The 12,316-nt window shown below is 35.8% G+C and overlaps 3 protein-coding genes across 3 annotated transcripts; 2 read left to right on the top strand and 1 right to left on the bottom strand.

Moving 5' to 3' along the window:
* Positions 1-611: 611 nt before the first annotated feature.
* LOC149391881 (PITH domain protein (DUF1000)) lies at positions 612-2,715 on the top strand. Its single transcript, XM_089620372.1, has 9 exons — positions 612-784; positions 1,098-1,178; positions 1,284-1,333; positions 1,678-1,755; positions 1,855-1,912; positions 2,004-2,053; positions 2,154-2,262; positions 2,360-2,421; positions 2,512-2,715. The coding sequence occupies exons 1-9, from the start codon at positions 701-703 to the stop codon at positions 2,552-2,554; spliced, it is 615 nt and encodes a 204-aa protein (XP_089476498.1). The 5' UTR covers positions 612-700; the 3' UTR covers positions 2,555-2,715.
* Positions 2,716-6,393: 3,678 nt separating this feature from the next.
* On the top strand, positions 6,394-9,562 carry FC1 (ferrochelatase 1). The gene is made up of 9 exons (XM_089618580.1): positions 6,394-6,608; positions 6,973-7,282; positions 7,388-7,531; positions 7,635-7,736; positions 7,839-7,942; positions 8,028-8,154; positions 8,285-8,437; positions 8,601-8,701; positions 8,944-9,562. The coding sequence occupies exons 1-9, from the start codon at positions 6,532-6,534 to the stop codon at positions 9,251-9,253; spliced, it is 1,428 nt and encodes a 475-aa protein (XP_089474706.1). The 5' UTR covers positions 6,394-6,531; the 3' UTR covers positions 9,254-9,562.
* Positions 9,563-9,699: 137 nt separating this feature from the next.
* Positions 9,700-11,339, bottom strand: LOC149391879 (uncharacterized). Its single transcript, XM_089618583.1, has 3 exons — positions 11,208-11,339; positions 10,447-10,652; positions 9,700-10,094 (listed from the first exon to the last, which is right to left on the bottom strand). Exons 2-3 carry the CDS (start codon positions 10,626-10,628, stop codon positions 9,908-9,910), a joined length of 369 nt encoding a protein of 122 aa, XP_089474709.1. The 5' UTR covers positions 10,629-10,652; positions 11,208-11,339; the 3' UTR covers positions 9,700-9,907.
* Between the last annotated feature and the right edge of the window lie 977 nt (positions 11,340-12,316).

Genomic DNA, 12,316 nt, shown 5'->3' with positions numbered 1-12,316 from the left:
TTGTTCCTTTATTAAATAGGACCGTTTCCCTAATAAAATAATAACATGATCGCTCCATGATTTAACAGGGATTCGTCCAATCGAACAATTATAAATTTAATTTCTATTAATCGATCTGACATTATTTAAATTACATTGATTATTATACGGTAACTGAAAATATATCTTCGTATTTTTGCACAAAAATATCAAGATAATTACATTGTAGGCTCTAGATGTAATATAGTATGTTATAAATTTGAGCACTGCTATTCGTCCCGATTCACAAGTTCGAACGATCCACTCAGGGATTGACAAGTGTACAATTTTAAACAGTGTTTATCATTTTGTGGGAAAGGATCGTGAGTCGTAACTCGTGCCTAAAATCATTTCCGTATAAATTTAGAGAGATTCTACTTGTTTCCCTTATTATATAAATTGAGAACTTTTACTCTTTTGAAGGACATGGAATTTAATTGGTTGGAGAAAATCATTCCTTAAGTCTTAATTTATAACTTAGCAACATTAATTCCAAAAAAACGACACGTAGTTTCGAATTGCTGGAACGAAACGTCGTCAATAAAAGGGTACGACGATAAGTATAGTATATATTGTCAGTTTGTCACAAAGTCACAAAAACAGTAGCGTCTGATTGCTCCAACAGAGATTCTGGTTTCTTCTATTCGTTCTTCTTCCTCCGAAAAAGAAAACGAAAACAAAAATGGCTTGCTTACACGACCATAGTTGCGAAGATCACGATTGTTCCTCTAGCTGGTCTTTGTACAAGCACATCGACCTTCCCAAGGTACCTCCGATTTCATATATTCATTGAGATTTCAGTAATCACTTAACTTACGTCAAACCCAATCAATATGCTAATTCAGTACCATGACTTATCTCGAGATTTTCGATCAATGTTGTTGCGTCCAAAGAAATAATAAACATTAGACTATAACTCGATTTACGACCGAAATGATCGAAGTTGATATTGTTGGAAATCGCATTTTTGCCTTAATCTAGTAAACACAGTATGGTCTTTTTCGCCGTTCACGCAAATATTCAATATGAAATCCGATCATTACAATGTATTCATATTTATATTCTGAATTTTTTTTTAGGTATCTGCTTTGAACGAGGCTGTTCCAGGTAGCGCTAAATCGGTTTTCAAAGCTTGGGAACACAGACTGAATACTTCTGGGGTAACTGAGTCAATTTTTAAAACCTAATTCGTTCTATATTGTTTATTTTAATTAAAGGATTTATAAGGCATGTGAGCAGTGATTAATTATTATATTCTGAAACAGGGACATTTGGAAAGCAATGAGGGTGATCCCGAGTTACTTGTTTACATTCCGTAAGTTAATTTCAAACCTTCGCCGCTAATGGATTGTCAAACAATTACGCTGAAACACATTATGAGTCTTGTGTAAACTCCTTCACTTTCGAGTCAAGATTCGCAGCTTGATTTTACTGTTCTATTTGTTTGGAAAGGATTGAACATATGGTTTCTTAAGCCAGTTTATTAGAGTATTCAACGGGTTACTTCTAAATGTTCGTCGGTCCTTTTTATGTCCATTTGTTTGTGGTACTTCAGAAGTGTTTGAAAGAAAGAAAAAAGTCAATATACGTGTTACCTCTCGAAATAATTTGAACTCCCGTGGTCTCAATTCTTATTTCTCTCACTTTGCTCTCTGATAGATTTACATCGGATGTTAAGATCAAGAGCATATCAGTAGTCGGGGGTCCAGATGGAACAAGTCCTTCGAAAATGAGGGCGTAAGTTATTATATCACTCACCAAGGAAGCATTTTGTAACAAGCATTGCTTACTCAGCCCGTTAAAGCCAAAGCTCTGATATTGTGTTACTCAAACCAGGTTCATCAACAGAGAGGGCATCGATTTTTCGGACGCCGAAGGTATGCAAGCCATTCAGGTATATCATCGCGTCATTTCCAGTTTCTCAACAAGTTGATTTAAGACAATCAAACACTGAAAGCCTTTTTTTCTGGGATGTCTTTTTTAAGGAATGGGAGTTAGTTGAAAATTCCCAGGGAGTCCTAGAGTACCAGACTAGGTATAACCGTGATAACCCATTCGCTAATTTACGATATCCACTTCACTGATTCGTGATGTTAACTCAAGTCTCTCACTGCCGATCGGTGTATTTGATACAGGTACGCAAAATTCCAAAGCGTGGCCAATATCACATTGCATTTCCCCGGGAGTTTCGGTGGTGATATTAGTAAGATTCACTACATTGGATTCAAAGGTGAAGCCACTCAGGTAAAACTTATTTTCCAAACTGCTTTCTCATTCGTGTTTGTGTTTGCGTTTTAATAAATTTTCTTCGTCTTTTCTTATTTGGGGGTGGGTTACACAGTTGAAGAGAGACGTTGTTGCAACCATTGTGTATGAACTCATGCCAAACCCTTCCGATCACAAGTAAGTCTATTTCTTCTCTTTTCTCACCTAATGTTTAATCTAAGTCAATCTTAACTGTGATTATTAAATTTGCGGTGCTTTTTTCTTCAGAACAAAAGCCGAAGGAAGTGGTGGTCTTTCACAGGTCGAATGAAGACCCAAAAACCATATCAACTCTGACCGAGTGTCTCATTTCACTGACCTGAAGTCATTTCATTTACATTCTGAGATTTGTATTAAGACCGCCCAAAAGTCCTCACTACTGTACTTTTGTTAAATCCATAATCATAACAAAGTACTTTTATTTTATTATTACCCTTGAGAATCCTTGCTTTAACTTTGCAAGTGATACACAGAATCTGAACCAGAGATTCAGAAGTGATGACGATAAAATGGACATTGTTGACTTGAAATGGATGTAACTCAATTACCATTTGATGTTTTGACGCATAACATGATGAATGCCAGTAAACTATTAATCCTCGTTATAGTAAAAATTCATATATACATTATGTCATACAACATGAAGTAATACAGGAAAAAGTAAAAGGAAAAGAGAATCTGAATCAAAAGCAACACGAACAATCAAATGGACAAAGCGCTGTTCCTCCAGCGTCAGACTTGCTAAGCCCTAATTCCTCTTCCGTGAAGACACTCAAACCATCCTCTGTTTTCTTCCTCGACTTCGAAACCGACTCTGCGAATCCGTCAAAACCCTCGCGGCCTTGATCGTTCTTATTTCTCTGCTTCTTCTTCTTTATTTTCTCGGCTAACTTGTCCTCGCCGGAGGGATTCTGTGCCACTTCATCAGCTTTCTTTCGCTTCTTGCCGGAGAAGATTTCGTCGATCTCGCTCAAGGCCTTCTTCGGCAACGGTTTCTCTACTTTTCGCTCTTCCTTCTTGGCAGGATTTGGGTTCGGTTTTGACTTGCTCTTCTTCTTTATTTTCGTCATCTGAGATCACAGGACATGGTAGTTAGAATTAAAAAAAAAAAAAAAAACAGACAATCAATGTTCAGACAAATAAAATAAAAGTGTGTTACATGAGACAAATATAGCCAATTTTTGTAGCGTGGAACGAGAGGCGTTTCAACGCTATCTTGAATGGGCGAATTAGGTTTGGGCTCCAAGCGGCAGACAAGGCACCATTGAATAGGCTCTCGCTGTTGACTCGTTTAAAAATGAAGCCGAAGAATCGCTAATTATATATAAATTTTGATTTTGATTAAATTATTGCTGCCATAAATTTGAAGTAAGCTGTGGGGGATTTAATCAGAGCTCACTCCAATCGTGATGAGAAGCAATATATAGGCACAATGCAAAAGGCTGATTGTTGTTCAATGTTCTCAACAAACACCCGTGTCTGACTTAGTGCCGATTCACAGTCGCCGACTAAAACCTAATGCTAAGTTCCATTATCCAGAAAATACAAAATGCGAAAAAAAAATAATAATAAATTCTTGTTACCTTGCGATAGCCGTAGCAGTAGAAGAGGAATATTTGAGAAGAGTTTCAGCGGATTTTTACGTTGTGAATCTTATAGTTTCGGCGTAACCCTAACACACAAAGAAAGAAGCAATAAATGGGCCCCGAGTTTCGGCCCAATGTCAGTCCACAATTGCTTTTGGGCTTTAAAGGGATTAGCCTTTGTCAGACTTCGTTGACGTCTCCGGATTTTCTGGCGTAGAGACTACTTTCGCACAATTCCAACGAGGGATTAAATATTTCCTTGGCTGAAAACCTGATTCATAAGCATTTGATCGAGACATAATCTTTATCAAAACGTAATAGCAATATCAATCAAGGAATGAAAGGGAAGAGAATTCAATTCAAAATCATGAATCAAGAGAAATTCGAGAATTCAATTCAAACAACGAATTGTGAAGTTTCTTTATATCCCAAGAGCGGTTTTTATTTTCTGATACCCCTTTGAAGAAGCCGGCGGTTACCTCAAATCCGTTCGCCGCTCCACACTAGAGCTATGTTTGGGTGCTATTGATTTTAGTTTTTTTTAAGTTAAATCATATTAAGTATTTGGTAAAATTATTTTTTTAAGCTAAAAAATGTTTTTGAATATTTTAACTAAAAAACTAAAAGCTATAATTTGAAATTTTTATAAGTAAATTTAATTTTTGATTTGTTGTCACTCTTAACTTTTTTTTTTTCTCTTATACTAATTATTAATTCTAATTATCTTTATATGCTTTTATCAAATAATTTTTTTAAATAATCAAAATTTATAATTGCCCCATTTGCCACCAATTTCATAAAATTTTCCCACTTTCCACCAAAACACTAATTTGTCCCAAAATGCCACCGAGATGTCAACATTATTGATATCTATATCAACAATGTTGACATCTCATAGTGAAGAGAAAAAATAGATATCAACATTGTTGACATAGATGGTGGCATTTTGGGACAAATTAGTGTTTTGGTGGAAATTGTGAAAATGTTATGAAATTGGTGGCAAATGGGGCAATTTCTCTTTATTTTTTACAATCCATAGACACCCATTTTGATATATATTTTTTTATATACCAAAAAATATCTTATTATTAATATTAATTACATTTCTCTTTTTTTTTTCCCTTTTTCTATTCAAATAATTTACTCTTTTAATTTTTTTTAATAATTCAATTTTACACATACATTATATCATCAATTATATTAATATTTAAACACAAATTATAAGATATAATATTAAAACGTCAATAATGCGTTTTTTAGGGATTGGACTATCGCACTCTTTCATAGTTCACTTCATAGACATAAAGTTTTGCCACCTAAGCTAAGCCATTGAAATTTTATTTTGTTTATATGAATGCATCCTTGCGACTTCATTTCATGATTAAATTCAAGTCATTTTCTATTACAGATTTTCATGGATTCAATTTTCTATTATCATAGTTTAGTCTAAAAAATCAAGTCTTCTTTGTAAATTAAAATTATGAGAAGAGTAAATTAAATTTAATGATCGGAGAGTTTTCTCTTATTTTTCTCCTATTTGATATAGTTGATGATTGCATTTCAAATAATAAAAATTGAAATTTTTTGCTGTTGAAGATTTTGTTTCTCTCTATCGTGGCATCGCCTTTTTTTCATTCTCACATTTCATTTGAGGATTTTAAAGATTTTAAAGTTAATTAAAAATTAGTAGTCTAGTAAATTTAATTAATTTAAAGACAAAGCTTTTTATTGGTATTTCATCTATTTAATATATTTTGACGATTGCATTTGTTCTGTTTAGTAGGCTTTGACATGATTTGATATAGTTCATCATAAAAAAAAAAATCCAAATTTGTTTAACAAAATTTAATTTACCATTCGGGCGCACTAGCTTGTCAAAGAGATTGGGATTTTTGTTTTCTTCAATTCGTTCTCTATATTTCTTGTGAATTTTATGGTTTCAATCATATTTCGAGTATTTATTTTGTCTTGCGCGAGATTCAGCTTTACTCGCGCGGAAAACGCGAGATTTTGCCCAACTCGCAAGAGATATGTAACTCGCTACCGTGAGTGTGCGGATTGCGAGATCTCACGGGAGATATATCCACTCGCGCGAGATTTCAATCATTGATTTAGACTATTCTGGAAATAGTTTAAAATTCAGTAATGTTAGTAACTTCTTTTGATGAGTTAAAAAGTAAATAATTACGTTCTTGGGCCAACTTGGAAAGAAATAATTACGTTCGCAATTGAAACTCGTCTCCTCATTTGGGGTAGCGAGGAGGTAATCAAGCATTGGTGTAATTTTCCCACGGTTTTTTTTTGTTCCACGTAGACGTACACGTGGCTAACTTCGTCGACGCAAGATAGAATGAGAGAGAGAAAAAAAAACGTTTTGAGAGAGAGGTGTCGTAATCCTACGTGGCTGCTTTGTAAGTCATGTCATATATAAAGTGGAAACTTCTAGTCACGACGCCGTTTAAAGACACCAAAATTGACTTTTATACTATATTTTTTTATGTATCTTCAATACTATATTATTGCAATTAATTGTTCTTTATTCATTCCCAACGTAGAGCAGTTCAACTAACCCTTCTTCTTCTTCAAGTTTCAAAGACTTTTCGATTTAATACCCGTACAGGCTTCTTAGGGTTTTGGCTGATCTTCGCGTGATTTCGACGCCATGGATGCAACATCGCTTCTCTCGAAGACGAATCTTTCCGGTGTGACTCTACGAAATTCCGATCGTCTTGTTTCATCGTGAGTCCTCGAGCTTTTATTTTTCACGTTTTGACGCCTAGTTTTTCTTATGACTCTTCTTCATCTTTGTTCGTCGATCTTTTTTATTGTTATTTGAGATTGTATCTCATAACATAAGATTGATTAAGATTATAAAAACTAATGGACATATAATATATAGCTTAGTCTTTACAAGAATCTGGCTCTCTATGTAATACGCGAATTTCGTATCATTAGAAAATTTATATACAATTGGTAAAAGAAAGATGGTTGTTCGCGCTTGAAATCCACAAGCCATTTCCATTTCGTGTTGCAGAAACATGTATCAGAACCTTTTCCTGGAATCTTACTATTTCTTTTTTATTTTGACGCGTTGTTGTTTCAGGTCTTGTTCTTACGCCAGATCTCCCAAATCTGTCTCTTCCCCTCCGTCGCCCAACGGTTCCCTATCAATCTCGGTTTCATCTTCATCGCCGATCAATGTTGGAAAACACACTGTTGGATCCACACAGAAGCGCATGCCATTCAAGGCCTTGTGCTCCGCGGGGGTTTATTCTTATAATGGGGTTGATGCCATGGAAGCTTCTAGTTCCCAAGTGACAGAAGAAAAAGTTGGGGTTCTACTTCTGAATCTCGGTGGCCCTGAGACGCTTAATGATGTTCAACCATTTTTGTTCAATTTATTCGCAGACCCGGTATTTTTTTTTTCCTTTTTTTTTTTGTGAAGCTTGTGTTGTTTAGTGCTTTTTCGTACTGGGGCTTTAATAACATTCTAAGTTATAACGTGTGCTTTTGGACAGGATATCATTCGTCTCCCGAGACTATTTCGGTTCCTCCAAAAGCCATTGGCTAAACTGATTTCTGTTCTCCGAGCTCCCAAGAGCAAGGAAGGGTATGCTGCTATTGGAGGTGGTTCACCGTTGCGTAAAATCACCGATGAGCAGGTTTGATTGTTTGACTTTGTCTTATTGGAACTGAGAATTTTCTTAGTTCGCGTTTTTTAAATCATATCATCTGGCATAGAAGTTAACATGTAAAATGTTACAGGGACACGCGCTAAAAATGGCTTTGGAAGCAATGAAAGTATCTGCGAATGTGTATGTAGGAATGCGCTACTGGTATCCTTTTACAGAGGAGGCTATTCAGCAAGTTAGTTACTAGCCTTTTTTTCAATCAACTCAAGCTTGTGAAATGACTTACATTTTACGTCTTTCTAATAATTGGCCGCCAAATTCTTGTTTAAATTGACAGATAAAGAGGGATAGGATCACAAGGCTCGTAGTGCTGCCTTTATACCCACAGTTCTCCATTTCCACAACTGGATCAAGCATCCGTGTGCTTCAAAGCTTATTCAGGTGATATATACTTTCTATTTCTAGTGATGGTATGTACCTCCGAATAGTGTGAACCTATCTTTCTAATTAGAATCGAACATATCAGGAAAGATGCCTATCTGTCGAGGCTCCCTGTTGCAGTTATTAAATCGTGGTATCAAAGACAAGGTTATGTCAACTCAATGGCAGATCTGATTTCGAAGGAACTAGACAAATTTCAAGAACCCGCAGAGGTGCGTGGATGTGAACTTTTCATTGGTTGAATTTGAAAGGGTTTCTTGTACAATAAGTTTGTGTATTTTGAGTAGTTTGGTTGTCCAATGGGTTTATACATACGAGTAATTGTTTCTTGTAAAATATCAGGTCATGATATTCTTCAGTGCCCACGGTGTCCCGGTCAGCTATGTTGAGAATGCAGGGGACCCTTACAGAGATCAGATGGAGGAGTGCATTGACTTAATCATGCAAGAGCTGAAAGGTAGAAAAATCTACAATCAACATACTCTTGCCTACCAAGTAAGTGCAAATTTTGGCCCATGGATATAGCTTTTTTTTTTTTTTTTTTTTTTAATATATATCAGCTCAGATTCTGAGTCCATATACTTCAATTATTCATTCACATTCCCCATGTTCTAATTTTTGTGTCTTTTTTTTTTTGCCCTGGTTGGATGGTGATCAGAGCCGAGTTGGTCCAGTACAGTGGCTAAAGCCATACACTGATGAAGTTCTTGTTGAGCTCGGCCAGAAGGGTGTGAAAAGTCTTCTCGCAGTTCCAGTCAGGTAAATGTCTCGTAACTCTAACATCCGCTATATTGAATTCTCGCGATGCTGTTTCCTTTCATAGCATGTTCATCAATTATCCTCTTTTTTTTTTATCTGAAATTCGGTACCAGTGTCCTGTTTTACTTGCCGCGTCTATTCTGTTTTCAAGTCTTTTCTGAATTATTCTGGTTATTATTTTTGGGCAAAAGATAATACCAAAAAAATAAACTAATTCCACATCATCTGTTGATAAAATTCAGCTTTGTGAGTGAGCACATAGAAACTCTGGAGGAAATCGACATGGAGTACAAGAACTTGGCGCTGGAATCTGGAGTTGAGAATTGGGGCCGAGTCCCGGCCCTGGGATGTACTTCTTCCTTCATCACAGACCTCGCTGAAGCAGTAATAGAAGCACTGCCATTAGCTACGCCTATGTCGGATAACTCCTCGGAAAGCGTGGCTCAAGATCCGCTCCAATATGTCATTAAGTTGCTCTTCGGTTCTGTCATTGCATTTTTCCTTCTCTTTTTGCCAAAAATGATCTCCGCGTATAAGAACAACCTTGCCTAGTCTAATTCTAAGGTATATTACACTCGGCAGAATATAATATATAATACGGAGCTGCTCTTACAAAATGAATGAACTAGGAAGACACAGATACGGCCCTTTTAATTTTTTTTGGAGGTGACAAAAAGAAGGGAAAAATATTTTATATTTGAGATGGGAATTTTTTTGTATGGTATACAAACAAGATTGTTTTTGGCTTTGGAATACGTCCTTTGTTGAGGCAGTTTTCTTTTTACAATTACTAGCAATTGCTTATGTCTTTTTTTTGTATATGCAAGGAAATTGCTTAGTGCTCACTCCCATATTTCAAAATTTCAGTGTTTTATTCATGGATATGATGTGATGACAGTGACTGCTATGCTACTTTTCAGTATTTCTTAAATCCTCAAATCAGGTTCAAATTAAATACAATGTGCAACGAACATCAATGAGACCAAGAAAAGCATCACTTCTTTCAAAGTGAATATTATAGTTGAATACTCAGAGCTGATAAATTATTAACCTGGCCGGGTTATTATTCGGGGCTCAATACAATACTTCAGATCATCTTACAAAAGAGGATTTCATTCGATCAAAGATCTCAAAAAAAAAAAAAAAAAAAACACTGAGCTGGAAAAAAGGTCCATAACTTCAATAGAAATCCTTTTCTTCAAATGTTCAAACATAATAACCGGTGAAGGTGAAGCCCCGACCAACAATCTCGCCCGCACAAAACCAAGCAAAGCATTCCAATCCGAAGAGGGCTGCGATCCCGACTTTCTCCACTGTAACATCTTGCCTGTTCTTCCACATCTGCTTCACATACTCCGCTTCCTTCCAAAACGATTCGTACCGTCCAGGTATGCTGATTCCAGAATATATAAAAAATAAAATAAATCAAAAATCTCAAGATAACGTGTAAACTTGTGAAAACAGAAAAAGAAAAAAAAAATTGATGCTGATTTGACGGCGCTTCCATTCTTCTCCGAAGAGTTGTTCTATATCAAATGTTCTGTTTTAAAGAAGAAATATATTCAATACACAACAAAAAGCTAACTCTTGCAAACTCATACCCTTTGAACTCATGAAGTGAAAGAAAATAAGAAATTCAATTTTTTGCGACCAAACATGACTAAACCCGTTGAACGAAAAAAAAGGACTAATAAGAGCCAAGATATTGCTAGCAATGGAGAAAGATGAATCAACAAGGCACTGACCTGGCGAGTCGAGTGTAAAACAATTGTTTGGACAAAAGATTGCATTTCTCGATAGTCGGGGGATCCTGAACGAACTGCTTGTTCTGCTCCATGATCTGCTTATAATACACACAGCCGTGCTTGGCCACAAACTGCGAAGCCTGATTGGCCTTGCCTTGTAATTGAACCAGCTTTGACGCCATTAAATCCGATTCAACACACAGCTCCTACCTCCAAGCAATGATTTAGAGGACCAACGATTAAGCCCAACAAACCCAATTCTAATCCTACGACTAATCGCCAACCACAAAGAAACAGACTTTCCAAGCTTTTAAGGGAAATTTAACGCTGAATAATATGTTTAAAAAGTAATCTAAAAAATTATCTAGGCCTCGAAAAGGCGTAAGTATGCATGCACAACAACAGCTATATTGGAAAGAAAAAAAAAATCCGATAGTGAGATTCCACGAAATGCTTTGATTTCGAAACAAATATCATTCAAGTCAATTGCCATTTTCCATTTTCTGAATATATTTTTATGTTAGTGAAACAAACAATTCGATCATGATTAAGAGGGGAAATTAGCACTGCGAGTGAATTAGAAGATCTAAGATATGTCGGCGACTTTCGATCACCGATCAATGCGTCAGAAAAATGGGTATAAATTAAAATTAATCGATTTTAAATATATATATATATATATATATATATATATAAAAAAAAGGAATTGGCGACATATAAATTATAATATGAGCGTTGTCTGTAGATGATTGCATACATACCTGAGTACAGACTATAGCGTTGATCGTGAAGAGATGAAATGGTTTAGGGTTTTTGTTTTCTTTGGGTTCAGAGATTCACTAAAAAGGTCTTTTACGATTCTGTTAAGTGAGAACTAATTTGCGGGGGTTTTCTTGTGTAAGTTTTATCATACAGTGAAGCCCATGAATTGTCTCTGTGCCCTCAGCCTTCACCTGTGAAATCACTCCACGTCAGCAGTCCTCAAATTTTTTTGAAAAATATCGTTGAGACGTTTTATTCATATCTTGTAATTTAAAAGTCTATTACAATGAGTCATTAGTTAAAAAAAAAAGGACTTATTGTTTGATAAAATGTATGTCTTTGATCCATATATTTTAGTTCCAAAATGGTAACGCTAACGATAATGGTATTTCGATAGTTGAATGAAATACAATAATATAAAGTAGAAATCGCTTCTTTAGTACTTTATTACAAGAATAACGCTACATGATTGTTTTGAAATTATATACTAATTACATATTTGAAAAACTATACACTAATTGCAAGCATAATATAAACTATATAGTGTTTTGGGCTTTATGGAGAGCACGAAACTTAAAGAGTATGGGAGAAGAAGGAGCTCACTAATGCGAAGGTGGTGGCCCTAGGCGATGACCACATTAGATCAGTAGCGGCGAGCAAATGTTCACAATAAAGACGGTCAGAGAAGTGCACACGCTCAAGCTGAATGTGTTTGATCAAGAAGCGAGATATGGCTTCGGTTTTGCAGTAAAGGGCCACAAAAGGCAGATTGGTGGAGGCGTTTACCAGGAGCGGACATGGAGCTTTTTTCATCGATGGTCGTTGAAGCCACCGGTATCAGAGAAGCTTTGAGTTGGATAAAAAGAACAAGACAGTCGAAATTGACTATAGAAGCGAATTGTCTCCAAGTTATCCAAACTATAAGACACACCCTAAAACTATGGTGTCACCTTTTGGCCAAATTATTAAGGATTGTAAGGCTTTAATTTCTTAGTTAGTTGATGTTTCCTTATATTTTATTATACTATAAGCGAACTCGGTTGCTCATTCCTTGACGAGAGCGTACAGTGTATACCCAAATTGAATTTTCCACGAGAAAAGACTTATG

This window comes from Urtica dioica, chromosome 7 (assembly GCF_054948205.1).
Source record: "Urtica dioica subsp. dioica isolate 48M chromosome 7, U.dioica_male_clone48M_v1_H2, whole genome shotgun sequence".
Lineage (NCBI taxonomy): Eukaryota > Viridiplantae > Streptophyta > Magnoliopsida > Rosales > Urticaceae > Urtica > Urtica dioica.
The sequence above is the reverse complement of the archived record's forward strand: the minus strand, read 5'-3'. Positions and strand labels throughout refer to the sequence as shown.

What these genes read in the sequence shown, in the direction of transcription:
- LOC149391879 (XM_089618583.1), bottom strand. Translation starts at nt 10,628, where the DNA reads ATGGCGTCAAAGCTGGTTCAATTACAAGGCAAGGCCAATCAGGCTTCG. An exon ending in TTTTACACTCGACTCGCCAG is followed by an intron (nt 10,095 to 10,446) that starts GTCAGTGCCTTG and finishes TTCTGGAATCAG; the next exon opens with CATACCTGGACGGTACGAAT.
- FC1 (XM_089618580.1), top strand. Translation starts at nt 6,532, where the DNA reads ATGGATGCAACATCGCTTCTCTCGAAGACGAATCTTTCCGGTGTGACT. An exon ending in GTAAAATCACCGATGAGCAG is followed by an intron (nt 7,532 to 7,634) that starts GTTTGATTGTTT and finishes AAAATGTTACAG; the next exon opens with GGACACGCGCTAAAAATGGC. An exon ending in AATTTCAAGAACCCGCAGAG is followed by an intron (nt 8,155 to 8,284) that starts GTGCGTGGATGT and finishes GTAAAATATCAG; the next exon opens with GTCATGATATTCTTCAGTGC.
- LOC149391881 (XM_089620372.1), top strand. Translation starts at nt 701, where the DNA reads ATGGCTTGCTTACACGACCATAGTTGCGAAGATCACGATTGTTCCTCT. An exon ending in AGCACATCGACCTTCCCAAG is followed by an intron (nt 785 to 1,097) that starts GTACCTCCGATT and finishes ATTTTTTTTTAG; the next exon opens with GTATCTGCTTTGAACGAGGC. An exon ending in TCAAAGGTGAAGCCACTCAG is followed by an intron (nt 2,263 to 2,359) that starts GTAAAACTTATT and finishes TGGGTTACACAG; the next exon opens with TTGAAGAGAGACGTTGTTGC.